The sequence below is a fragment of the Ictalurus furcatus genome, chromosome 4 (assembly GCF_023375685.1).
Source record: "Ictalurus furcatus strain D&B chromosome 4, Billie_1.0, whole genome shotgun sequence".
Classification (NCBI taxonomy): Eukaryota; Metazoa; Chordata; class Actinopteri; order Siluriformes; family Ictaluridae; genus Ictalurus; species Ictalurus furcatus.
The window spans coordinates 13,444,181-13,469,790 of NC_071258.1; the positions used below are offsets into that span (position 1 = coordinate 13,444,181).

Sequence of the window (25,610 nt, forward strand, 5' to 3'; positions counted from 1 at the left end):
GGCCAGTTTTTGTTTTTGGCTGTGCAAAAAAAAAATATATGTTTGTATGTTTCCCAATAGGACTTGCCAGTCGCTTAGAGAAAAGTCTACTACCCTCAGCAGCCGATCTGAGTTTGGTGAAAACTCTTTTAATACCCCAGCTCCAAAGAGAGGACAGCAACCCCAATAAAATGGGTCAGACATGTACCATTCATAAATGACCATTTCCGTTCATGGTAGCATTGGGTATTTATAGCTTTTATAGTTTTTTCAGTGCCCTGAAATAAAATAATTTGTGCATCATGTGGATATAGGTGTATAGTATTGTATAGACATTATACTGTATTTTAAGCTTCCTAGCAACCCGACAGTATATATTTATGTACCTAGCAAAAACACAGTGTGGTATGAATTCAGCGATTACAAACACAAACATTTAGGCTGTTGAACAAGGAAAAGTTTGGGAACGTTCACAAAGAAATGTCCTTCTTGAAGCCTACTTCCTGAATGGCACTAAAGGTTTAATTAGGTTTGATCTTGTGTAATGTGGACAGGAAAACAGCAGAGGGACAGGAGACAACGTAAGGATGTCACAATAGTGTCCAAAACAATCGATACTGAATGCTCTTCCATTTGGGCCACACTCACTCCGCCGCCCACTGCTGCCTCTGATAGCAGACTCCTTCACCATGGACCAGCACGACTCATGCCACTCAGCTCTCAGGTATAACCAGCAAAATCATTATAGTAACACACTCACATGGTGTCACTGAAGAGAGCGCTTTAGATTTCATATTCATTCCCCATTCAGTTTCATTCTTTAAAAATTGTTCAAATGTTGTCAGTTTCTGTTCGTCAATGGCCTAAACCATGTTGTAGTCAGTAAAATGGCTGTGGTGTAATCACTTTATGTTAGTGTTATTGGCATCTTATAATTGCTAATGTTCACTATGCCAGGACCAGCCTCAGGGTTTACATGTAGTAAATTATGTAAAGGCTAACTTCTGCATAGATTTTCACAAATCACTGACTTTCTACCTTTAGCCTTGCTTACCGCTAATCATTTTTTAAATTGTTTACATTTTTCCAATTGATATACATAACCATAACTTCAGGCGGAATTCACCATACTATAAGCCGTCCATCTTTGGAACTTTCTCAATATTAGAAAGCAACAGAGCACTTCTTTGCCGATATCTCGTGTGTAATTTTATTTCTATTTTCTGTTGTTTTGGAATATGTCCTCTGGTGTTATCTTTTACTGTACATACCACAAACTAAAACATGCTGGTGGTACTCCAGTGATCCCAGTCTTATATGATGCCATACTGTATATTTAGCAATATTATTTCATGGTAGAACTTCATGATTGATTACTCTTTATTTAAGTTAAGATGGTTATAATGTTAGAATGTTTATTATGTTTATCTATAAGCTCAGGGTGGACATACCACATGTTTCTCAAGCATTGAGTTCTATGATATTGTCAAACATCCATCATAAAAATGTAACAGAGCATATTCTAACAAGAAAAAAAAATAGCATGTGATGTAAACTGGCATGTAATCAAACATTATGTCCACTGTCTTGACAATGGTAACATGTCACTGCTATACAGACATATACTGTCATAATAGAACATGACATCATATGGCATCAGCTATGATATGTTTATATGTGCTTATGTCAGTGGACTTTGATATGAGTGTATACGTAAATATATCCTGTAACAAACTTATGTCGATTCCTATGTGCTCAGTGTGCACCAGCATTGCCACCAACTCCCAGTAGCCAACACTTCTTCAGTATAGTGGAGGGTCGAATTGATCCAAGTGCAGCCGACTTCTGTGCTTTTAAGGAGCACTACTTTCTAAGTTGGAACACTTTGCTAGAGGTGCTGTGGCAGCTGGAGCGGCTGCTGTGCCAATTCGCCGTGCCTCATGCATTGGTGTGTGGCGATCGACTTGAGGCCCTGGCGCAGCGCGGCAAGCTACACTGGGGCAGGCATGAGTGCCTCCTCTCTGCTCTTGAGAACCGAGAGGAGGTGCTGGAGCTGATGAAGCAGCCTGGGCAGCGATACAAGGGTGAGGGTGGCCGCCGGGTGGCTGCTGTGCGCATCCAGGCCTGCTGGAGGTGCTATCGCACTCGCAGTTCCTACTTGCACCAACAGAGACGCAAGTGGGCAGCCAGAACCATCGCCGTTTCCTGGCTATTGCATGCGCAACTGAGCCGCGTGAGGAAGAGCCTGCAGGCCACCCGCCTCCGCCAGCTGGAGAATTACCACAACAGAGGAAAGGTGAGAGTCATAAACACACATTAAAGCCATGCACTCATATTGAAGTACAATTTTTATAGTACACACATACAGTATGTAGCCATTTACAATACTTAGAAATAAAATAAAATCAAAGAAAAAAATATATATTCTGTTAAATTTGCAATGATACCCACATTTAATATAATGTGGTTATCATACAAATAGTGGCCTTAGTGTTATCTAGATGTTACTGTATGTTTCGAGCTAAACAACGTTACTCTGTATTATATATCCAATTTCCATTCCCATAATCACTATGCAGACTTCCATAGTATGATCTCGGTGAGTCAGAAAGTATAAATATTGAAAATGCTTCTCAGAGCAAGAAGGTAAAGTTTGTTTGCTTGAGTTTGATTTGAAATAATTAGGGCTGGATGATGTATCAATATAATATCAATAATGTGATAAATGATTACGCAATACACTTTTAATAATTACAAACTTAAATGGTACTGAATGGATGCCGTTGATTTCAGGTCATTTTTAAAAACTTAATCTTCCTGTCTTTGAAGGCATTAAAGAACAGTATCGTCAAACTTGGTTTAATGGGTTTTTTGTGTTATTTATTTTACTACTGTTTTGCAGTCAGTTTGTTAGCTAAGTTGTTATACGCATTGTGTATTGCCGAAATGTCCTCAGGTATCGTGATATGTTGTTTTTGTCATATCACAAAGCCTTAGAAATGAATACGGGGTCTTAATACAACCAGTCAAACCTTGTTGAGTAAAATAAAATTATTTTATGAATTACTATATGTGAAGGCCTGCCCTACACTGTCAAAAAAAAAAAAAGAAAGAAAAGTTGACTTAAAATTTCAAGGCAACTTGCTGCACAGCTTTTTTTTCAAGTTGCCTTGAAATGTTAAGTTCAGTCAACTTTTCTTTTTTGCAGTGTAGCTTGGTTTCTTGGAGACAACTTAAAGCCCACTAGTCACTATAAATCCGTGCGCACCTTTTCCTGCTGTGCCACTGTTTAAACAAGACTGTTATCAATTGAATTCCTGTGTAGAGTTACTCATGCTCGAAGCCATGGGATTTCAGGTGCCTCTCATACCCACATGGCAAGCATCAGAATATCCAGTTGTTAGAGCAGATGTTTTCCTGTGCCATCATCCCCGTAACATCTTTATTAATTAGGACGCACACTTTCATTTGTTCATACCGTCACTCTACCATCTTGTCTGTAAGAGCAGACAAGAGCATGTGTGTGTTTCCACCCTTTAAGCAGTCAAACTGTGTTAATTAAGTCTTAATCTACCCCTGGCAGAAAGCATCATGTAACCTGCTAATTGAATTAATAGAGGGAAGATGTTTTGAAGCATGCGTTTAGCAGATTTAACGAATGGGATTTATGCTTGGTTTGGCAACGCAAAGCCCAGAGAGAGAAAGATGAGTGTAATTTGCTGTCTGCTTGCTGCTCATGATGGGCCAGCAATGTGTGTGTGTGTGTGTATGTGTGTGTATGTGTGTGTATGTGTGTGTATGTGTGTGTCTGTGTGTGTGTCTGTGTGTGTGTCTGTGTGTGTGTCTGTATGTGTGTGTGTTTGCTGCTTGGTACTGGTTAATCTTCTGTTGTGTATTTTGCCTTGGACAGCATTTGGCCACCAACTGGAACCACCTGATCACTTCCAAAAGGACCATTATCCACGTGCCCTCATTAGGTACTGCTTTTACTTCTGGAGTTTTACGTGTCCTCCCCATGACCCCGTAGGTTTCCTCCAAGTTCTCTGGTTTCCTCCCACCTCCTAAAAGAATGCCCCTATGTGTGTGAGTGTGTTTGTGTGTGCATGCTGCCCTGTGATGGACTGGCGTCCCATCCAGGGTGTATTATCCCATCCACTTAGTGTTCTTGGGATAGACTCCGGATCCACTGTGACCCTGCACAGGATAAAGCACTCACTGAAGATGATTGAAGAATTTAATTAGGAGTACTGTTTTTATGGGGTTGTATGTGGGTTATAAACACCAGTCATTACATTTCAGTTTTCCATTTAGATCATTTAGATAATATAAAATAAATGTTGGGTATCTAATATTTTTGTCTGTTGCACGCAGTAGTCTTACTTCAGCAGATAAAGCTGTTTATGCTGTGACCTGCAATCAGTGAGCAGATACAAATAATAAAGGGAGGAATGCGAATAGTAATTAGCGGCAGATGGAGTGGTGTATTTACACTGGGGGTGGCTGAGGAGAGTGCTGTGTGAGCTGGGATAATTAAGAAGTTGAACCCTATTGTTTTTATTGCCACACTCTGATAGTTCAGTTCCATTTAATCATTCGATTACCTTTATGTGCTTTAAGTAGAGCAGTCTGTTTCAAAATCTGTGCATCTCATGTTAGATAGATTGATGTATTTACTTTATCTGTGTGTGTGTGTGTGTGTTAGGATACTCTCAGCAACAGCGCCACAGCCTAAGAAGGTTTGACATACTGCAGAACACTCAGATGGGTCGGCTATGTGACATTAGAGGTAGTAGCTGCAAGATGTGTTGAGCACATGTTTAGAAATGTTTAATGAAATGCATCATATGGACCATTTTTTAGTGAATTTAGGTTGTTTTAACTCACTCGCGTTGTTAATGGCAGATAAGAATGTGGAGGTGATCTATGTGTGTCCGGTGCATCTGGGAGAGGACTTGATCCACTACTACACTCATCTGCTGGGACTGAATGGAGTTATAGAGACTGGGAAGCCCACACCTTCCAACTGGGCCAAAAGTTTCACCATCCTCACACCTGAGGCACATCAGCACTTTTCAGTATGGTTCACAAGCACATACACACACTCAAAACCATTCCATGCACTAACCAGCTCTTGAGGCCTTTTGAACACATACCAGCTTTTTGTAGTTCAAAAGAGAACTGTAAAATGTTTCACTTGGATCAAATTAGGGATGCAGAGCAAGAATCGTGTTTGGCAATTCTGGTTTTTACCTGTAGGGGGTGTCTGTGAGGCATCTTGTTTTGGTGTAGTGCTTAGAATACTAGACTACTTATGGCCCCCCTCTCAGTTATGCACGCTTGATGATGAAAAGTTTGTTTTCCTCATATTTATCCGAGCAGAATGTTTTACACGCATCTATCCTTTTATTATCATTTTATAGGTGCTTATGAAATGTGTATAAATAAATAAGGGCATTAGATTAAAAAGTAAATTATTAATGAGCTGCAACTATGGCTTTTACTCAGGTTAAAGGTTACCTCTTGTTGTTTTAATTGCTACTGCAAATCACTGTAATCGCATGCAATAGCCTGTATTATAATGTACAGCACAATCCAATATCTAATACCAGTGGGCTCAGAACGTGATTAAACAAAGGCCTCCTTAGCAGGCCAGGTCCTGTGTACATTCGATCCAACTCTGCATGTTTACTGCATATCAATACAGCGTAAGTGACCCTGCCCACTTCTACTCAGAAGCCAACACTATAGCTTTACTTACTGCCTGCCATTAACTTGCAGCTAAACATGGGCACCAGGTTGTCCTCCTCACTTTTCCCTATCGATTGCCCAGCTTGGCGGCATGTGTAAACTCTGCCAGACCTGTCAGTGGGATGAATCGCTGCTCGCCTATGCCAGTGACAGAAGGGAGAACTCCATATGGATCAAATAAATACAGATGTGGAGTAATTAGTGTAGAGTCCCAAGGAACCCATCGCTTAGCATGCAGAAAAGATGGGCTGGAGGGAGTGCACAAGCCAGAGCCTCCCCTTTCCCGTCTTTTGTCAATTTAACCTGCTCGAGTACAGGATAGGTCACGACCCCTCCGGCTGCTCCTAATGGGCCCGGTGCGTGTATATACACTAATAAATTATAGCTGCAGACAACAGGGAGATCTCAGAGGCAGGAGCAGAGAGGACAGTTATTTATGTAGAAAAAGCTATGTAGGAGAGGTTTGAGTACAAAAAGAATCCGATAAAATCTACACAGGATTAATTGACTTGATGTTTTACGAGATCATAAATATTTTCTGTAACTTCTACGTATATAATTGACCCCAATAAACATGGTGTTGTCTATGGTCAGTGTTTATCATTGATCATTTCTATATTGCTTTCTCTGTAACATGAAATTAAATATTGTCTTGTAATTTAACAGTAGTTTCTTGAAATTAGTCTTAAACACCCAGTTACATACTTGGTTTTTTTTTCCTTACAGAGTCACTGCATGTGTGTGTCCACACTGCTGAAGTACAGTCCACACACACTGCGCCGTATTAAGAATCTGATCCAGGGGAAGCAGGCCTATTTAGTCAGTGGTGTCCCCCACATGGATGATCTGGCTGTGGCTGATGAGTTAGGCGTGCCAGTCCTAGGCCCGGAGCCTGCCGTGGCACAACTCTATGGCACAAAGTCTGGAATCAGGAGGATCTTCAGCAGCAGTGGGGTTAGCATTCCCCCAGGACACGCTGACATATACACACTGCAGCAGGTCTGCCTGACAAGTTCACATATACAAACTGTTCACATATAGTTCCTTAATAAGTTTATTGTAACTTCTGCTTAATCATTTTGGCTTGTAGTTTGGTGTAATCAACAACTTATTATGAATAAGCAAGCTGTTAGTCCTAAGATTTGAAATGATTACATAATGAAAATGTATACCATTTTTGTGTCTTAGTGCAGCTTAGGTCCACTGTCCAGTGAAAAATTTAAATTTATCATGAATTTATTAGCATGAAATTTATCATCATGAAATTTATTAACTTTTCTTTATCGCAGAACACTAAAAAAAAAAACAGAGCATGGACTTACATTCTGTATTGTACTCTTTATTTCCTTGTTTTCAGCTGCATGAGTGTTTTGCCCAGCTGATGACAGATCATTTAGAGGTGCAGCGTTGGCTGTTTAAGATGGATGATGAGCTGGGTGGCCGTGGCACAGCTTATTGTGACGTCTGTCATGTGAGCTTCCGGCCCTGGGCGTTGCAAGAGTATCATCGTCATGGTGCACAGACCTGGAGGATGGCTTGGGCTCAGGTGAGGGCCTGACACTCTCCCATACTCCAGACTGATACACGGGCCCTCTTCTAGGCCCCACTACTAGACTCGCTTTAGAGCTACAACCATGGCAGTGCTTCATTTGTAATGGCTCCTCATTGACTCATTGGAGCACTTTGCCTGGTATTAGTTTTCCTGTTTTATGTAGAACATGCTACTATCTCATTATTTCTATTGGCGCTGACCAAGGTTACACTTTTAAATGCCATTTTAATGTATATAGGCTGTCTAACGAGAGCGTGTCAACAATGTGTGAGCTGACCAAAAGAGTTGGGAATGGTTGGGTGTTAACATATTGGATTGTATTCTAATTGCCATCAATATAAACACATTTGGCTAAGCAGCTAAACATTGATTTAATATATCTTTACTGCTATGTGTAGCTCCCTTGGCTTCCGCTCTTTATCCCTCATAGTCTTTAATGGGTCTTTTGATTTTCTGTCATGCATTAATTACTATTCTTTGCCATTAAACTGTAAGCATTGTGTAAATTAATTATAAGGTTATCATCATATAGGCATGCAAGATCTGGCCCAGATTTTTATTATTATTATTATTATTATTATTATAGGCTTTTTCTCTTTAAATGGAGGAGGCTTAGTGCCCTGCCTCTCAGCAATTAGCTCAGTCCTCAATTCACGCGAGGGCCGAGTGAGGGGATGTAATTGTGGCAACATTGGCGCTGTTAATTACAGGGGTAAGCGGTTGAGGCCCAGCCAAGCTTCATTATGGCCAAAGCAAGTGAAGGAGGTTTAAATGAAGAGGGGGGAGCTCTTCACCAGCTGGGGTCCCTGAGAGAGGCGAGGGAGTTAGGGCCTGATGAGCTGGCCCTGCACCCTTAGGGCTCTATGGCCATATGGAAGCAAGCGTTGGCCTTTATTCCACCACTCCAGCCTTTTAATCAATGGCAAGCCCCGCTAACAGCACGGAGAGTGCAGGGGTTACTCTCACGTGTCATTCATTTTCTATAGATCTGTATTCATACGCTGCTGTTAATTCACTAGTTCCAGTTGAAGTGCCTCTCATGCCGAGAACATGGATTTTGCCAAATGTGAACAGTTATGTTTACAGTGGGGCTATTTGCATACTGTTTATAATCGACTGCTTGCGCCTCTGCATTTTATCTTTATGACTACAAACCAATAAAATTTAAGTGCGAATGCTGAAATATTAGAGCTCACCATTATCAGTCTAAGTTTTTAATTGCAGGGGTGTTCTGAGGAATAATGGGTAAATATTGCCTTCTGTTCAATGAGTGATTTGATTAGTATATATACAGTCTTCTGCTCAAGCATATGCCTACACTCAAATGTACTGAACCCAGAGAACACAGACCGTTACAGTGATCTTTCTGGGCTGCAATTACGAATGCTCAATGACTCCACACTTTTTTACTATTCGCTGCATGCATTTATAAAATATAGTCTCTCAGGGAACAATTTTTTTTTTTAGTACTATGGAGCAAATAATATTCTGTCAGACTTGCCTGTGAAGAACCATGTAGAAATCTCCTGCTATTCTCCAGACTGTGTGCATATTGTTTAATTATTGATTGTGCTTTAATGCAAGGGCAATAACAGATACCAGATAACTCATGTGGTCCTTTAGAAAAACAGTCAGCCATCGTCACCCTGAGGCAAGTTGGAGAACACACCTGGAGGGTGTATAATGAAAAATTTGGGCGTTTTAGGATGAATGGTATATGGACAGCCCATGTCCTGAGGCACAGTGTCCCAGCCTCTCAGCTTTCACCCCATTCAGTAAAGAGGAGCTAAAAACGTATGTCTCACTCCATTCAATAGCCGGGTGAGCCCATACATACTATACGTGTGCACACATTAAACACTTTCACATACTGTCAGCACATGGGTCATTAGACACAGTGTGAAATTATGCTTAATAACATCAACAGATGGGCAGTCTGCTAATGGTATAGTTTAGAAAAGGTTAGAAACACTTGAGTTTTAATTGGATTGGTAGATAAGGCTTTTTCCACATTTTGATTTGTGTTAAATGTTACACAAATGGAAAATCACAGAATTACATTTTAGTTAATTTAATAAAAAATATTTGTTTCTGTCAAGATTTAAAGCTTTATGCTACAAACGAGGGTTATCTTAGTGTTGTAAATGTTCTGTTATTTGATTTTGAAAAGTTCTTCCAAAAATCCACAGCTGTCAGTAGTTCACACAAAAGAAAAACATGGTATGAATATGAAACAAATCAGTGTCCTCCATGTCCTCACTGCTTCTGCCGAATGTTTTATAAAATAAGAGGTCCTCTGAAAATGTTGCGCTCTGTAATGGAGAGCTCAAACAGCAATCAGTGTATATCATTTTATTTTTCCATTGTCAGATTGCTCATCTGTATGTTAAAGCCAAGCCAAGACTTGAATCTTCTCACACAGCACAGCCTGCAGTTTAAGTCCAAATAAAGGATGGCAGAAAATTCCTTCTTCCTTCTACCCTGTTGTTTGTACCAAAGTGCAGTGGCAGATTCTATGAATGCATGTGCTCTTCTGGGGAGAACAGGGGGCCGCTTCCTCGCACGCTTTTTGACGCACCATTGTGTACTTTATGACTTGTGACAGGGTGAAATCACTGTGCAGTGATTGACCCTGGTTCTTACAGTACTTGAATATGATGATGGCTGTTTCATGACTGGAATATCAAACTCCTCATCTCTCATCCTGCGACGCTGCTCAGTGGAGTTAGTTGCAACACATTTGCTTTATAAATCATGGGCATAAAACAGAAATGTAAAAGAATTTATGACGGAAGATGTTTGCATTATGCTCAACGCCTCACGATATTATTCCAAAACGCCTGCTGCTACTTCATTTATCAGACAGGATTTAATAAATAAAGTTATGCCTTTTAAAATGAGTGAAATGTCTTTTGGTACCCAGCAGGAACGTCTTCCTTAGCTCCTTTTCAGTTTAAAATGAACTGAAATACAAAAGCAGTGTACCCCTGTTCATCTCAGTTTTGAGAGCGTTACGGAACAATATGTGTTGGAATAATCAGGTTTTAACAACCACTCACAGAAAGTCAAACTTTGCAGTTAACAACATAATCAAGTGCCACAGCCAACGTGGCATTTTCTAGTTAGTGAAACAAGAGATATATTGATCGGTGACTGTCCGTGATTGACCCACTGATGGATCGGCTTGCTTAGGCATTTATCAGCTTGCTCGTGGTCTAAGTTCTTTGTGGCAGGTGCAATCAGAGGGCAGTCAGTTAAAGCCATTATGCAACTGTGGTGCTCAGTGACTGGCTGTCAATCACCACTTCCCCCCCATCACCCCATTATTTATTAGTAGTTACACTACAACCTCTAGTGTTTGATTTACACTAGACTCCTGAACTAAGCGAATTATTGTCAGCTGAGTAGTAAATACTGGTGTGTCTCTGTAGAATAGTCTAGAATAGATGCTAGTATTTCAGACTTAGCATCATCTGTCTGCTCATACAGGAACAAGTGCTAAGAAAGTTTCTAGAGGCGGTACCTGATCTGTTGGCCGCTCATGCCAAGCCTTTTGACACATCCTGCTATCCAACCTGGAGCTGCTTCCTGGAGCACTTTCTCAGAAAAGGTGAAAACTTAACGACACTTACAACTCAAATACCAAATCTGACCTTCAACATGTCGGTCTCTGACGGCTTCTGTCATCTCTCAGGTGGCGTGATTGAGGCTTACCCTCCTTCAGATAGTGTGACGTGTATGACAGTGGATCTGTTGGTGGAGCCAGCTGGAGGAGTATGCATGCTCTCGTGTGGAGATCAGCTGCACGGGCCTGGTTTTCTGCAGGTATCAGGCTGCTCTGTACCACAGTGTTCTGTTCGACCTGATGTCCTGTACTCCATCTGCATGCAGTTAGGCAGAGCCTGCCAGGAGCGGCACATCCTGGGCCATATTTCCCTGGACCTGATCACCTTCCTGGAGCCTGGCACGCTGGAACAGCAGGTCAGAGATCCCCATTCAGATCATACATGTTCAGTTAACCTTACTTTATTAACCTGAAGTTTTGTCACTTGCTCATATTAACTGATATTATGTTAGCCTAGATTAAAATCGTATAATCTTCTAGCTCAAACAAATATTGCAGTTTGTCAGTGGCTCTTTTAAAGCACAGCTGTGTTTGTTGATTCTTTTTTCGGAAATAAGAGCACTCAGAGACACATCAATGTCAATGGTAGATTTTACAGTCAGAGTCAGTGAAAAAAACAAGTCTTATTTGAAAGCTGCTGAGATGAGGTCAGACATGTGGCTCTATTGAGTTAGTGCCTTTTTACTGCCGTTTTGGCTCTCACCTTACTGCTATCAGTGCTCAGTGTACTGTGTTAGGAGAGAGATGTTACTGGGTAGACGGATGGCTCCTGGAGGGTTTCCTCCCATCTAATAAACTGTCAGGTCTTATTGTGTCAATAAACTAATTCCCCGTTTAGGGCCTTGGCCTCTGACCTTGTAATGCCTCAACCATGTGCTGGTTTGTGTCTTGGTTGTAGTCTCAGATCATCAGACACGAGCATCAGGCATGCTCTGGTAGACTGTATTACTAACGAAGTGAATGATATATTTAAGATTCCCCCATCAGGAGTAAACCTATTGTTGTTATTAGTATTCTTATTTACTATTTTAATTGTCACTGCATAATTCAAGTGTTTACTTTGGATTGTCATTAGTTATTAGTGCATGATAATATTGGTTAATAACAAGGGTACATTAGAATTCGACCAGCGTTAAATGCAGTTAGTATGAACTGCATATGAGCAAGCGTATGTGATGAAGCTTGTTTTACCTCTAGTACAGCTTGAGTTGAATTTGTATGAATTCTGTGACACCTTTTTAATTTAATCTGTTATTGCACATATTTACAATGTATCACATAAAAAAAATACTGGTGTAGGCTTTGTGATCATCACAAGTAGACTACTGGCATATGTAGTTGGTATTTTAATAGCACAAACGTACAAGCTAAATGATTAGCTGTTCAACTGAGGGCTTAATATTAACCAGGGTCATTACAGTGCATGGTAATTATCTGGTATAGTTCCATCAGTTCAAATAATGATTTAAAATAATCTGATCTGCTGGCACTTTAAATGTGTGATAGTCTGGTCTCATTGTTCCTCACTGCAGTCAGTCTAATCTTCTTAGCCACTAGAGGGCGAAGTATTGCACTCTCATTTAATTGTCTGCATTTAAAAAGAGCCTCTAAAGCCTTCTGCTATTTCCTAAATGTTTGTAAGGCCTGTTGAGAGATGGGAAATGGCTGGTGGTTTAGAACACCAAGGCAGTGGTGTGTGGACTGCCCTTGTGGAGCGCATGGAGCAGGGGGGAGCTCCTTGATCTGATCTCCTCTAGTGTTAAAGGCATTAGAGCTTGTAAAAAAAAAAAAAAAAAAAGACATTTACTCAGTTCTGATGGATCCAAAAGCCCCCTGGAGAAGGCCTCTGCAGTCCATAGCAACCTGCAATGTGGGCTGCCATAACACACACATCCTTTAGAGGATTTTATTACAGTGGTCTTGTTGTGCTGGGCAAATATTTGATATTTTAACAGTGCACTACGCTATAGTGCAATTCTGTGGAGAGTATTGCTAAAATGGACAGACACAATGCATCAGTAAATGTTTGACAATACAGTGATAATTTCTCACTGCATCATGAGGTATATTTTAAAGCATTGGGCAAGCTAACCTCCACCCCTGCACCTGCAAATGAATCATGTATGGAACTGAAATTCACGTCATTTTCTGTAAAAATGAGAGAATATATTTTTAGGTTATATGATGGACTAGTCCAGTGAAATACAATTATCATGATAAAAATGCACAAAGTGAATTTGATTCTGTGAGTATTGATGAGACTGTAAAAGGAGTTCAGACAGAGAATTACGTGCACTACAGTCCCATTTCTCTCAACGTGCTGGCAGGGGGGAGACCCCGGCCAGAGCGAACCTGTCTCTATTTGAACATCAATTTGCATTCAAACCTGTTGCTAAAAGCTGGTGTATTTTTTTAAAGGGATTCAAAGGGGTGGGGGAAGCACATGTGTTTGCCCTTGTAGGTCTGCCTCACATTGTGTATACGGGGAGGCTCAGCTGCAGGATTGCAGTTTTTAATGAAAGCAAAGAGGCTATAGAAAACAGGTACAATCTGGGCGTATATATCAGACGCTTTTGTGGACGCTGACAATGAGGCAGGCCCGGGTGATTCTTACAGACTGTCTAAATAGCTCTCTGGAGCCTAGCCCATCACACAAACCCCCAGTATTAACTGTGGTCAGGAGACATTCTTGGATCGATTCAGAAAAAAACCTAGGTCCTTCTTTGAGCACTGCTAGACTCACAGCTGGACATGGATCTTAATCTTGGTTATTTTGCTTTTTGCCTTGCAATGAGCTATGTATTGAGATGAAGGACAGCTATTCATACAGGAAGGACAATATTTTACAATGTAATCAATTTAAATAATTAAAAATGTTTTCAATATACTGACTGAATTCAAATAAAGTACTTACATATGATATGCCTGTATTTCTGAAATATAGGATGTATACAAATATCTAGTATGTAGGACAAATTCTACTTTCACGACAGGCATATTTTTAGAAAAGATATACTACAGATTGTATTGTTCTTATTATTTCACTGAGAACACAAAGTGTCCCCTACAGTATAGATCCATATCCACAGAGTGGTTTTAGTTTGGAGTTAAGCTTATGGAATGAGAGAACCGATGCAGTAAGATGAGACCCGGCTCTAGTGAGCCCCGATTAAAAGCATTGGGGGCAGAGTTCAGGAGCTGGGCTGCCATTTGCATTCCCTGGCAGGAGCGTTTAGCTTGACAAATAGAGAGGACGGCAGAGGCTGCCAACTGCCACTTAGTTATTAACAACTCTTTCACTGGTGATTTATTTCCCACTGTTTGAAAAGGGGCATAGCTATTAGTTTATTATCAGAGAAAATTAGCCCTGTTTAAGAATAAGGCCACGATGGGGCTTGACCCCTTAATATCCTTATAATGACGCCATTAACCATACAGATGTGGAGAGGGTAGCCCATCAGGCAGTAGACACACTGTTATACAGACTCATGCCCCGCTCTCTCTTGTTCGGTCTCTCTGTCTCTTGCCGGCACATGCACACGGTGGGGTATTTTAATGTTCTGCAGCTCACACATAAAGTAACCCTTTCACAACATTAATATAGGCCAGTGGTTCTCAAATTGGAGTCCATGAAGCACAGTCAGGGGGTCTGTGATTTTTTTTATTTTATTAATTTGTCTCAACAGTGGAAATCACAACTCATTGTTATCAGAGTTAGTACATTTATTACTGAGCTCTTATAGTTATAAGCCTGTTTGACTGTCACTTGAGTTGAATGGGTTTAATCCAAACCTCAATAACTCAAAAACAAGTCAGTGTATAAATGATGTCAAATTGGTCCTATTGTGTTCTGTCAGTGGAAAGTTCAGGAATAAAAAGCTGTATGGCTTTAATAAACAGCGGGGATTATTATTGCACACATTTAAATAATGTTCATGAAGTAAATCTGTACTGAGGTGTTTCAGGGAATTTATTCGACAGGTAAAGTGGTTCCTGATTACAAAATGTTTGAGAACCCCCGTTATAGACCTTTAAATTACTATTACATGCATACTTCTCTGACAATTCTGTGTAGGCACAACCAATGTTGGGGCGATACTGAGTGCTAGAAATCCTCACTATTATGGCACTAGATGGTTATAATGCTAATGTGCATGCGTGTGTGTCTGTGTGTGTGTGTGTGTGTGTGTGTGTGTATTTCTAGGTGTGGGCTGTTGATCTGGATCTGGGCTACAGTAACCAGCTGGCTATGACCCAGATCATGCTCCATATGACAGGAGGAACACTGAACTGCCACGCAGGTCGTCTGGAGGTTCCCTCTCCAGTCCGAAACAACAAGCCCACTGCACGCCAGAGAGCTCCAACAGCTAATGCTGTACTGCTCAAATTCACATATCCTCCTTTTCCATTTAGCTTCCTATTAGAAATAATCCACTACATTTCAGAATTGTATCAAGTGGTCAGGCAAATTATGTTGTTATGGCAATTCATCAAGTGGCCTTGGAACAAGGTAGCTAAAATTTGTCGAATTGGAGGAAGAGTTTATACATTAGCTATTTGGGTTGTTAAACGTGGCTGTGTATCACAGGAATGTAATTATCCAGCATCTGTTGCCAGCAAGTGGACTAGAGAGCAATAATAGTCCTCTCAACAGGATATTATCTCTCTCTCTCTCTCTCTCTCTAATATATATATATATATATATATATATATATATATATATATATATATATATATATATATATATATATATAATATATCACGGGATCTATAAAGAGTGATCAGCTAAAGGTTTGTTGTTTTATTTTTGTTAAATACAACTAAACACTGTAATTATGATTTGGACCTGATTGGTGTTTAGATGTTAAATTCATTATCATTTTGATAGATGAGCCTAAATAATCAACCCATTAATAATTCATACAGCATTCATTATGCATGTGTATGCATGCCTGAGCACCTCATCAACCTGATGCCGGCCCCCTAAACAATAGACTTTCTTTATTAGCAGCAAGCCCAAGTTTACGCTTGTTAAACTGAGACTTGTATTATTTTATCAAACATTCATTTAGTTTGTGTATGCGTGTGTGTGGCTCAGTGAATTTCTTGCCCTGCTCTTGGTTAATGGCTCTAGCTTTGGCCATCACTTGGGGCCTGAATATTACAAACACAATTAAATCCCGGCTGGAAAGTCTCTTTATTGTTGGACGAGGATGGTGCCTTTGACAGCTCAAAGCACAGCTCTATTGGAAAGAATTACATAGCCTCTCTAGAGTACGCTGAGGCCATTGCTCGTGCCTTACCTCTGTCAGAGAGAATATGGTTCACGCCTGCTCAGAGTCCTCAGAGTACTGCCACTCTCAACTAATCAGCTCCAGTAGCATGCTTTCAAAAACATAATTTAGCTGCTCTTGCTGTGAGCATGGTTGTCTTTCCGAGGACACCTCTCTGTCCTCTATTGTGCTTTAAACTAACAATCCAAGAATTGCCCTCCCAAAATCCCCATCCATCTTCATGAGAGATAAACACACACAACCAAGTGTGGGCCTATGATGCATTGCTCACCACATATCTTTTAATTCCAGGCACCGGGTCAACATGCTTTTCAAAATGGCTCAATTAATACCTCATCATGCAAACAAATCTACAACAAAATGTGTTCTTTACATGACGAGTGATTAGTACTGGTACTGGATTAGTGATGTATGATGTAGTGTTTTCTTTGTGTCTTCTCAGCCAGCGCCAGGAACACGTCGTTTTGCAGTTATGAGCAGCCGTCTGTTTCATACCAACCTCTCTATGGTCCACTATAGCGTGTTCTTCCAGATGTGCAAGGCACATGGCATCGGCTTTGACATAAAGGTAAAACCTCTGTGCTTTTTCTTGTACATTTTCTGTACATTAGTACCAATAATTACTGAGATTCAAACAGCTACCACGTTAACTGCATTGCTATTGTAGCCTGTCATTTTGCTTTGTATGGATACTGTATCCATTAACATCACCCACATAAAGATTTCATTTCTACTGAATGACTGAAAATGATGATGTGAAGCCATGCTGATTCAGTGCCAACTAAAATTTCAGGAAATGGAAGGGTCTGTGTTTGCGCTCCATGACAGTGCAGAAAGGAGCAGCCTTGGCATGGTGTAAGTTACCACAGATGTGCTCTAAGCCCTTAATCATCCATTAACCACTGTTCTGTATACAGCCCATGGAAGTACCTTCTTTTCTTTCTCTTTTCCCTTCTGCGCTTATTCTCTCCTATCATTCACTGTATTTACAACTATCAGCTTTCTCCAAGGACTTAATTTACCACCTACACATTCCACCGCAAATACCTCAAATGAAAAGTATAGTCTCACAATATACTGCCAAGCACAATTAAACGCATTCATCACTCCTGTTCTATGGCTAACCACTCAAGCCCTGCTTGTTTCCCTTGTCTCTCCCTGAAGAACAACAGCCCTCTTTAAGCCTGAGAGCTCTCATTAAGCTCCCAGCAGCCCCGGCAGTCAAACAAGGTGATTTTGTTTCTAGTTTTCCGTCTGATGGAAGTAGATGGGGATCATTAGTAAGCTCGTTTGTCTCTGCATCTCGTTAACAGAACAATCTCACCAGATCTCCAGGGAGCGCTGCTGACCTTTGCTCGCAACCTCACTGTCATTCATCAAGAAATATCAGCCCCGAATATGCAAGGAGAGACCAATTTTAAGGTGCGGTGTTAATGAACTAATGATTGTGTGCTTTTTCCCCCTGAATTGAACCTCTCTTCTAAACATGAAACCTGTTAATGGCATCCTTTGCACGCTTTAATCATCCATTAAACACTGTCCTGTCATGAGTCCAAGGAAGTATCTCGTTAGGAGAGTAAAGGAAACAAAAGTTTTGATTGGTACAACCAAGCACCAATTACATTCACATATTTGAATTAAATTTTATCCCTCTGGAAATGTTTTGCTTTTCAATTAGCTATTTAGCGGGATAAGCGCACTGAGATAATAACTAGGCTCTCTCATAGCCTTGGGAACAATGAGTGGAGAACTTGAAGCTGTTACCATTTACAATATTGTTTCTTAGAGCACAAGTGCAGGCATTTTGAGTTTTGAGCATGTCTGTTTGTTTATGGTACATTAACTATTCAGTTCAACATTATGGTTTTTGGTGCATCATTCTTTCAATTTCAAAAATTATAACATTAAATGACGTAACATTGAAGTGCAGGTATTGTGTTTTTGCATATTTCAAAAGAATGGTACAAAGAATCTCATAACCTACATTGTTATTTTTAAAAATCTGATTTTCATATTTTGGTATATTAAGACTTCCCTGTTTTAAAAATCTTGCAGCATATTCAAACGCCATGGCACACATGGAAATATATTGTGATGTCACACTTCAAATGTCATTTATTCCTTTATACTTTGATAGCAATATATACAGACGCACCACTGGGAATGTCTGTATGGTGAGGAATGGTGCTGTTGTTACAATAAAAATTTCTCATAGTATAGTATTATTAGTATCAGGACTATACATTTATTAAAGAATTAGTATTATAATATTGATAATATGTTTTACATGTACTGAACTGTTTATCAATTGCACATAAATTATGATTACTAGTCAGTAGTAGTTTGAGGTATATTTATGTGTGTGTGTGTGTGTGTGTGTCTTTGACAGGACCTGCTTAAGAATATCAAGGAGGTGCTGGATGTAATCACCCAGAACACTAACAAAGAGCACAAAGAAAAGGAGAAATGTGCAGATGTTTAACTTTCCTCTTACCAGTTAAGCTCAGCTGCACCTTCTACTCCTAATAATGACGTCATACAAATACTGTGTGTGTGTGTATATATATATGTATATGTGTGTATATATATATATATATATATATATATGTGTGTGTGTGTATCTGTGTGTGTGTGTGTGTGTGTATATATATATATATATATGTATGTATGTATATCCCCCCCCCCCCCATTTCCATGAAGATCAAATACTGTATGAATAATATGATGATAAAATGGTAAATAGATCACATTTTAGTGAATTGGCATGTAATTTGAATGAAATGCTATGAATGGCAGTGTTTAGTAATAATATGGCCAACGATTCCTTTTATCCCAAAAGCTTTGGGTTGATTTCAGTCAGGCATGTGTTCTTATAACATGACACGACTGGGTGAATTGCTCGAAATGTGCTTTGTGTAACAGGTGCCTACTAAATAACGCATACACAAACGTGCAACAAATGGCAAAAGCATGTAAATATAACTGATACTTTCTTAAACTGAAAGAGAAACATAAATAACTACGAATTATAACTTTTTTTGAACAGCACTGGTTAACTACTGGTTAATTATTGGATGCGGGAGATTAAAGAAAACTCTCTTAGTAAGTATTGAATTTAAACGGAACCAAAACTACGCTGTTGTTTCCAGTCGGATAGTATAGCGGCAGTGCACGCTAGGGTTAGCAAGCTATCAGGAAAAGCTCATTGGGGTCGCATAAGCCCTTTTATGCGTTCATTAAGGTTTTACTGAGATTTCTATAACGCGACGAAAATGTTTTGGTACTTGTTGTTCTCGTCGAGGGAGGCGTTACTAGCTGCCTAGCTAAGCTAAGCATGACTTAGGTTTACAAAGCTCGAGCAGTTCCCTTACTTCGTCATAATGGGATATACAACGTTACTGGTCCTGCGTCTCTGGTGCTCTTCAGTTTTCCCGTGAAGGAATGCGCATGCGTATGAGACTTATCTAACATCTCGTTCCGCCGCGGCTGAGCCGTCTATCTTTAGATATGCTTGAATATTTGTGTAATCAGAGGTTGTTGTGAGGGGAAAATTGGAAATTGTGTATTAGCAGGGAGTATTATAGACTTTTGAACCGACAGGGCAATGACAGGAATTCTGCGAATGATCCATAGCTGTTTTTTGAGGCTTGTGCTTTTCCCAAGTACATTTCGGAATAAGCGTTCCCGTCCAGCTGCCTCTGAGGTTTTGACCTGCCATCTTGACCAGCGCAAACTGCCACCCTGGACATCATTTTGTGTGCGCTACAGTGCTGTAATCAATGACCAGTTTGGCTTGTCCAGCTTCAACTGGCAGGTACAAGGTGCCAACTACCATGTCCTCAGGACAGGAGCCTTTCCCTCCATCAAGTACCACTGTACCAAAGCGCCTCCACAAGACCTTGACTTTGAAAACAAATTCTTTGGCATACTCAAGGTCATCAACTTGGGTTAGTTCAAATTCTCTGTAAACTTGAAATGACTAGATTTACCATTATATACTAAAACATTACTCTGCTGTGGATGCATGAGTTTCTCATCCTCCACCTTTTTGTTTGCAGGTATTCCATGTCTAGCGTATGGCTTAGGCTCATGGATAGTGGCTGGTGTAACAGAAACTGTGCACACTTCAGCTGGCCCAATCACTGTTTATTTTGCATATAAAGAGGTAGACGGTGCCAAGTACTAATGCTACATGGATTACTGCAGCATTGTGTCCTTGCTACAAAAATGATACCTGAAGACTGAAATGAAATCTGTACATTTGCTATACTGAATGTCAGACAACAGTACTGATTTAATAAAGCTTTTTTCACCATTTAAAATACTTGTGATGAAGGATAGTACAGTTGCAATCAATATGATTCAACCCCCATTGCAAATCAGGTTTATCATCAAAATGTACAGACTTTCGGCTGTTTGCAGTGAACCAATCAAACAAAAGCAATTGAAATAGTTCAACACAACGAATGCTTCAAGTGGTTTTTTCCCAAATTCAATTGAAAATGCAACTTATAATGACGTCTCCAGTCTCAAAATTATTCAGCCCCTTCATGGCAAGCATCTTTAATACTTAGTAGAGCACACTTTTGCTGTTATGACCTGCTGCAAGCAAGATGAATAGTTTCTGGCAGCATTCCTGAGGAATCTTAGCCCATTCCTTATGACCAGTGGCCTCCAGTTCAGTAATATTCTTGGGTTTGTGTGCTGCAACCACCTTCTTCTAATCCCACCAGAGATTTTTCTATGGGGTTCAAGTCAGTTGGCTGTGATGGCCCTGTAGAATCTTCCAGGACTTCTTCTGCAGCCAAACCTTGGTGGAATTTGAGGTATGCTTGGGATCATTGTCCTGTTGGAAGGTCCAATTCAGCTTCCTCACAGACGGCATGACATTTTCTCCTAGGATTTCCTGATACTTCAGTGAATCCATCTTGCCTTCCACACGTTGCAGGTTTCCTTTGCCAGAGGATGCAAAGCTGCCTCAGAGCATCACCGAACCGCCACCATGCTTGTCTGTGGACAGAGTGTTCTTTCCTCATTCTTCTTCCTCCAGACATACCGCTGATCCATCGTGCTGAAAAGTTCCAGTTTTGTTTCATCGCTCCACAGAACAAAATCCCAAAACTTCTGTGGTTTATTTATATGATATCGAGCCAACTTTTCTAGTGCTTTTGTTTCACTAGTGGTGTACGTCTTGGAGTTCTGGCATGGAAACCTTCTGAGTTTAGTATACGCGCCTTACTGTGCTTACTGAAACCTCAGTGCCCGTTGCCACCAAGTCTTGCTGCAGGTCTTTTGCAGTCACTCGAGGGTTTTTTGCCCCTAGCCAGTTCAGGTATTTCATGTGTTCCAGCTCAAGCACACCTGGTGCAAATAATGAAGCCCTTGATAAGTTGGTATCAGGTGTGCTTGAGACAACACCTGTTTTGCATATTTGTGCTGTTGTGAGGGATTCTATTCACGGGGTTCAATCATTTTGAAACTGGAGAAATCATTATAAGTTGCATTTTCATTTGAATTTGGGGAAACCACTTGAAGCATTCGTTGTGTTGAACTATTTCAATTGCTTTTGTTTGATTTGTTCATTGCAAACAACTGAACATCTGTAAATTTTGATTATAAACCGGATTTGCAGTGGGGGTTAAATAAGTTTCATTGCAACTATATACTTGTGGTGAAGGTTTTCTTTACAAATTTGGTCAGCATTACTTATTTATGGTATAAAGGAAATGGCATAAAGGAACTAGTGAGCACTGAATGTATAGAGAATTAGCTCACAGGTGCTGCAATCTGCTTGCTCGTCGGTTTTTGTGTCCTCCCCTGCTAATGCAGAATTTTAAATACCTTCAGTTCATTTATTTAAAGTCAAATTAGTGTTTCACTCTCTTCTTTGTGTATTGACAGTAGGAAGCAAGAGGGGTTGCTGAAAGGACAGGCTTGATAAAATGGTTTTTAATTACCATAGAGTAAGTGTGGCCTTCATGTGGTATCCCCTCCCCTTCCCTCGCTCAGTCACGCTTGGGCCCTTTGATTTCTGATAACCCTGCTGACTTGATGCCACTCTACGTCTTTACTGCAGAATTGAAGCCCTCACGTTCCCTCTGAGATTGAGTTTGACAAACTGATATATTGATTCTCTCTGCCCCTCAAAGCGTTCTGCTGAGCTCATTTATCAGAGGTCTTGATTTCTTGGTCTTGTTGCCCCTCTTTTAGTAGCAATTAGGCTCAAGTAATAATTTCATGTATTACTTTCAAATCAATGGACCCTGTCACCTTTTCTTTTAGCATAGGGTAATTTTGAGGGCAAGACTTCTTCAAGGGCCACAGCTTAATTGTGATGATTCTTTTCCTCTCTACCAATATTATGACATTTTTAGCATATTGAACTCTTTCTCACAATCTTCTAAATTCTAAGTGTACTGAGGCCCATGCTGGAGAGTTTTTTAAAATCGTTATATATATATATATATAATATAATATTGAACATTGAATATATATATATAACGATTATTATATTATTATAATTATCGATTATTAACGATTATTATTATTATCGTTATATATATATATTCAATGTTCAATATTATATATATATATATATATATATATATATATAACGATTTTAAAAAACTCTCCAGCATGGGCCTCAGTACACTTAGAATTTAGAAGATTGTGAGAAAGAGTTCAATATGCTATCTATCTATCTATCTATCTATCTATCTATCTATATATATATATATATATATATATATATGACAGTTTTAAGGCACAGGCAGAGAAGCACCCCCTGTCCTGTGCATTTGTTGTTTTCTCTGCCAACTCATCCCTTCCTCAGGAGCAGGAAAAATACTAAAGGGTGCTGAACAGGGGTTATTCCAGGATTAGACCTGAGAACTGGTTAAAAAGTCAAGAATAAAACCTGACTTGTGTGCTGTTATAGAAAAATAATAAATGAGAGTTGTGATGGATCTCAAGTTCCTTAGTGCTTTATTCCTCTTATATCAGCAAATCACTAAAAGTAAAAAAAAAATTATAATAATAATAAATTTTAAACTAATGAACGATGGCATTTTTAAGCATTATGGTTTCATTTCATGTTGTGGAAAATCCATGATACAAGATAGTACCTGTTATAATGTATGTTCTAATCGCTATAAGCAGGCGTTCCCTCACCAGCCTCTTATTTTCCTTTCTTTATAAGTGGAAAAAAAAGGCATGTCACTTATGTTACCAAGAAAGTGGAAAGTGCAGTCCTCTGTCCTAAAAACTCCTGTGGCAGAAAACTTACTGACTGTTAGAACGCCCTAGCACTTGAGACTCCTTCCGTGAATGTTAAATAAAAGTCTTCTTACAGAAAGCTTCACCATATCAATGATTATTTGTTTAAAAAAAGCACTTAGATTATGTGGTGCAGCCACCACACAGGTTCCTGTGAATGAGTTGTTACTATAGAAACAGCATCATATTCGAGAACTCATCAGAGAATTCAACTCTTCAGCTAAAAAAAAGTCCCCGCATTTCTCAGTCTGTGCTGCAAGCATTTTTTTCAAATAACTGTACTGTAGTCCTATGTATGCAGAAATTAAATGTTTCTGAACCCTCACAAAACTTTTAAAGTAAAAAAAAAAACAAACCCACAACATAAATGTGATTTTTGACTCAAAAAAAAAGAAATGGAGCTTTATGGAATGGCCTAGTCAAAGCCCGGATTTGAATCTCATTGAAATGTTGTGAGGGGATTTGAAATGGGCAGTACATGCAAAAAAAAAAAAACCCTCACATCTTGCAACTGAAAGAATATTGCATGGAACAGTGGTCGAAAATTCCAGCAAGTCGAAATCAGAGACTGGTGGACAATAATGCAAAATGCCTACAAGAAGTTATTTCTGCTAAAGGGGGAAATACTAGCTTCTGAGGCCAAGGGTGTACTTACTTTTTCCACAGAAGATCTCACATCTATTGATATTCCTGTTGAATAAATGATTGAAAAAGCTAATTTTCCTTGTGGTTTTGTTCAAGTATATCAACTTTATTAATAGTTTCAAAGATGATCAAATGTTTGCTTGTCCAAATATATATATTTAAAAAAAATTCCATTGGTTATACTTATTTTTTTCACATGACTGTATGTCATCCTTAATGAGAATAAAATAACTTAATGGAAATCATTTAGGCTGTCAGTGCTATCTGCTCAGCCCTTTATATGTCAGCTGCTATCAGACCCTGCATCTCTGCATGGAGAATGCTCAGGCCACCGTGTCTTAATCCCTCATTGACCCTTTGATCTCAGCCCTTGGCACTGATACTGTAGCTCTGTAGCAGGATGAGTTGCAGCTCAGGGCAGTTACAGACCAGGCTTCTCTTTTTCTCTCAGGGCTTTGAAAGGGTGATTTGAGCCACGTGTAACCTAAGCAGAGAAGTCTGTGTACCTGTGTTTCAGCCAGGCGCCTGGAGGCCAGAGCCAAGCTGCTGGAGGCTGCCATAACCCAAGCAGGTGCTTACTGTTACACCTCACCTCGGTCAGCACTCTAGGATAACAGAGCAGCAAATTGGCTGCTTTAAATTAATGGGGAAAAAAATTTGTAGTGCCACATGGAAGGATCAATGCCTTGTTTTAAGGACAACGCAATCCAAACTTGTCTGTAATTGAGGGACCAAATTACCCCATCTAAATAAAAGGTACCAATCAACAAAGGATTAAACATTTGTATTAGCAAGTTCAATTACATGATAATGAAAGAGGGCAAGGTGAAATCTTTAAATACAAATGCTATTTACATTTTAGGTAACAAATTGAAACTACAGTAATTTAAAATGCTGTGGCTTGGGATTAAAAAAAAAAAAAAAAAAAAAGCACCCTCGTTGGCCCTTCAGACACATTAAGATGTTCTCTCAGCACATGACTTCAGGTTTATGACAATCTATTATTTAGCAGGGGGAAAAAATCACATTCATTTCATTATGACATGGAGATGTATGGATTTGGCAGAAACAATTACTGAATGACAAACCCCTGCAGTGAGCTCTTTGGAGGTTATCACTGAGCGCCGAGTCCATCCACAGACCTCTTGTGTCTCACAGGGTGCTCTAGCAGCAGGGGGACATTAGTTGCATTGTGGTCTGTGACATATGCTGGCTGTATAAAGTCTTTTCTATGATATCTGTTTAAAAAAAAAAAAAAAAAACAGGATTTGATTAGGATTTGCATCATCAATTGATGATCCTTATTTCTCAGATATAGGAAGGCAGCAAGACAACTTAAGCAATTATGGACCACTGAATCAAATTCATGAGAATGTTCACCAGAATGTCAGATTTGACAGCATATTAATTGCAATTTTTATACTATGAGTCAAATGTCATTTTGCTTCCTGAATTCTGGGTTGTATTTCCAACTCTATGAAAGGCAGCCTTC

The 25,610-nt window shown here is 39.7% G+C and overlaps 2 protein-coding genes across 4 annotated transcripts; both read left to right on the forward strand.

Moving 5' to 3' along the window:
• Window positions 1-395: 395 nt before the first annotated feature.
• Window positions 396-18,746, forward strand: LOC128606711 (IQ motif-containing protein H-like). Of its 3 annotated transcripts, XR_008385727.1 has the most exons (15): window positions 396-703; window positions 1,739-2,275; window positions 3,890-3,956; window positions 4,682-4,765; window positions 4,882-5,054; window positions 6,454-6,726; window positions 7,085-7,273; window positions 10,769-10,889; window positions 10,974-11,260; window positions 15,109-15,279; window positions 16,641-16,766; window positions 16,992-17,053; window positions 17,363-17,428; window positions 17,534-17,620; window positions 18,588-18,604. XR_008385727.1 is itself a non-coding variant. In XM_053623054.1 (14 exons), the coding sequence occupies exons 1-14, from the start codon at window positions 524-526 to the stop codon at window positions 18,678-18,680; spliced, it is 2,472 nt and encodes an 823-aa protein (XP_053479029.1). In that variant the 5' UTR covers window positions 396-523; the 3' UTR covers window positions 18,681-18,746. The 3 variants fall into 3 exon arrangements, 2 of the variants coding, with proteins under 2 accessions (XP_053479029.1, XP_053479030.1); XM_053623054.1 differs by lacking the exon at window positions 17,363-17,428 and having other exon boundaries at window positions 17,512-17,620; window positions 18,588-18,746; XM_053623055.1 differs by lacking the exon at window positions 18,588-18,604 and having other exon boundaries at window positions 17,512-17,621.
• A 266-nt stretch (window positions 18,747-19,012) lies between these two features.
• Window positions 19,013-20,584, forward strand: c4h15orf61 (chromosome 4 C15orf61 homolog). Its single transcript, XM_053622267.1, has 2 exons — window positions 19,013-20,145; window positions 20,257-20,584. Exons 1-2 carry the CDS (start codon window positions 19,803-19,805, stop codon window positions 20,382-20,384), a joined length of 471 nt encoding a protein of 156 aa, XP_053478242.1. The 5' UTR covers window positions 19,013-19,802; the 3' UTR covers window positions 20,385-20,584.
• Window positions 20,585-25,610: the final 5,026 nt, after the last annotated feature.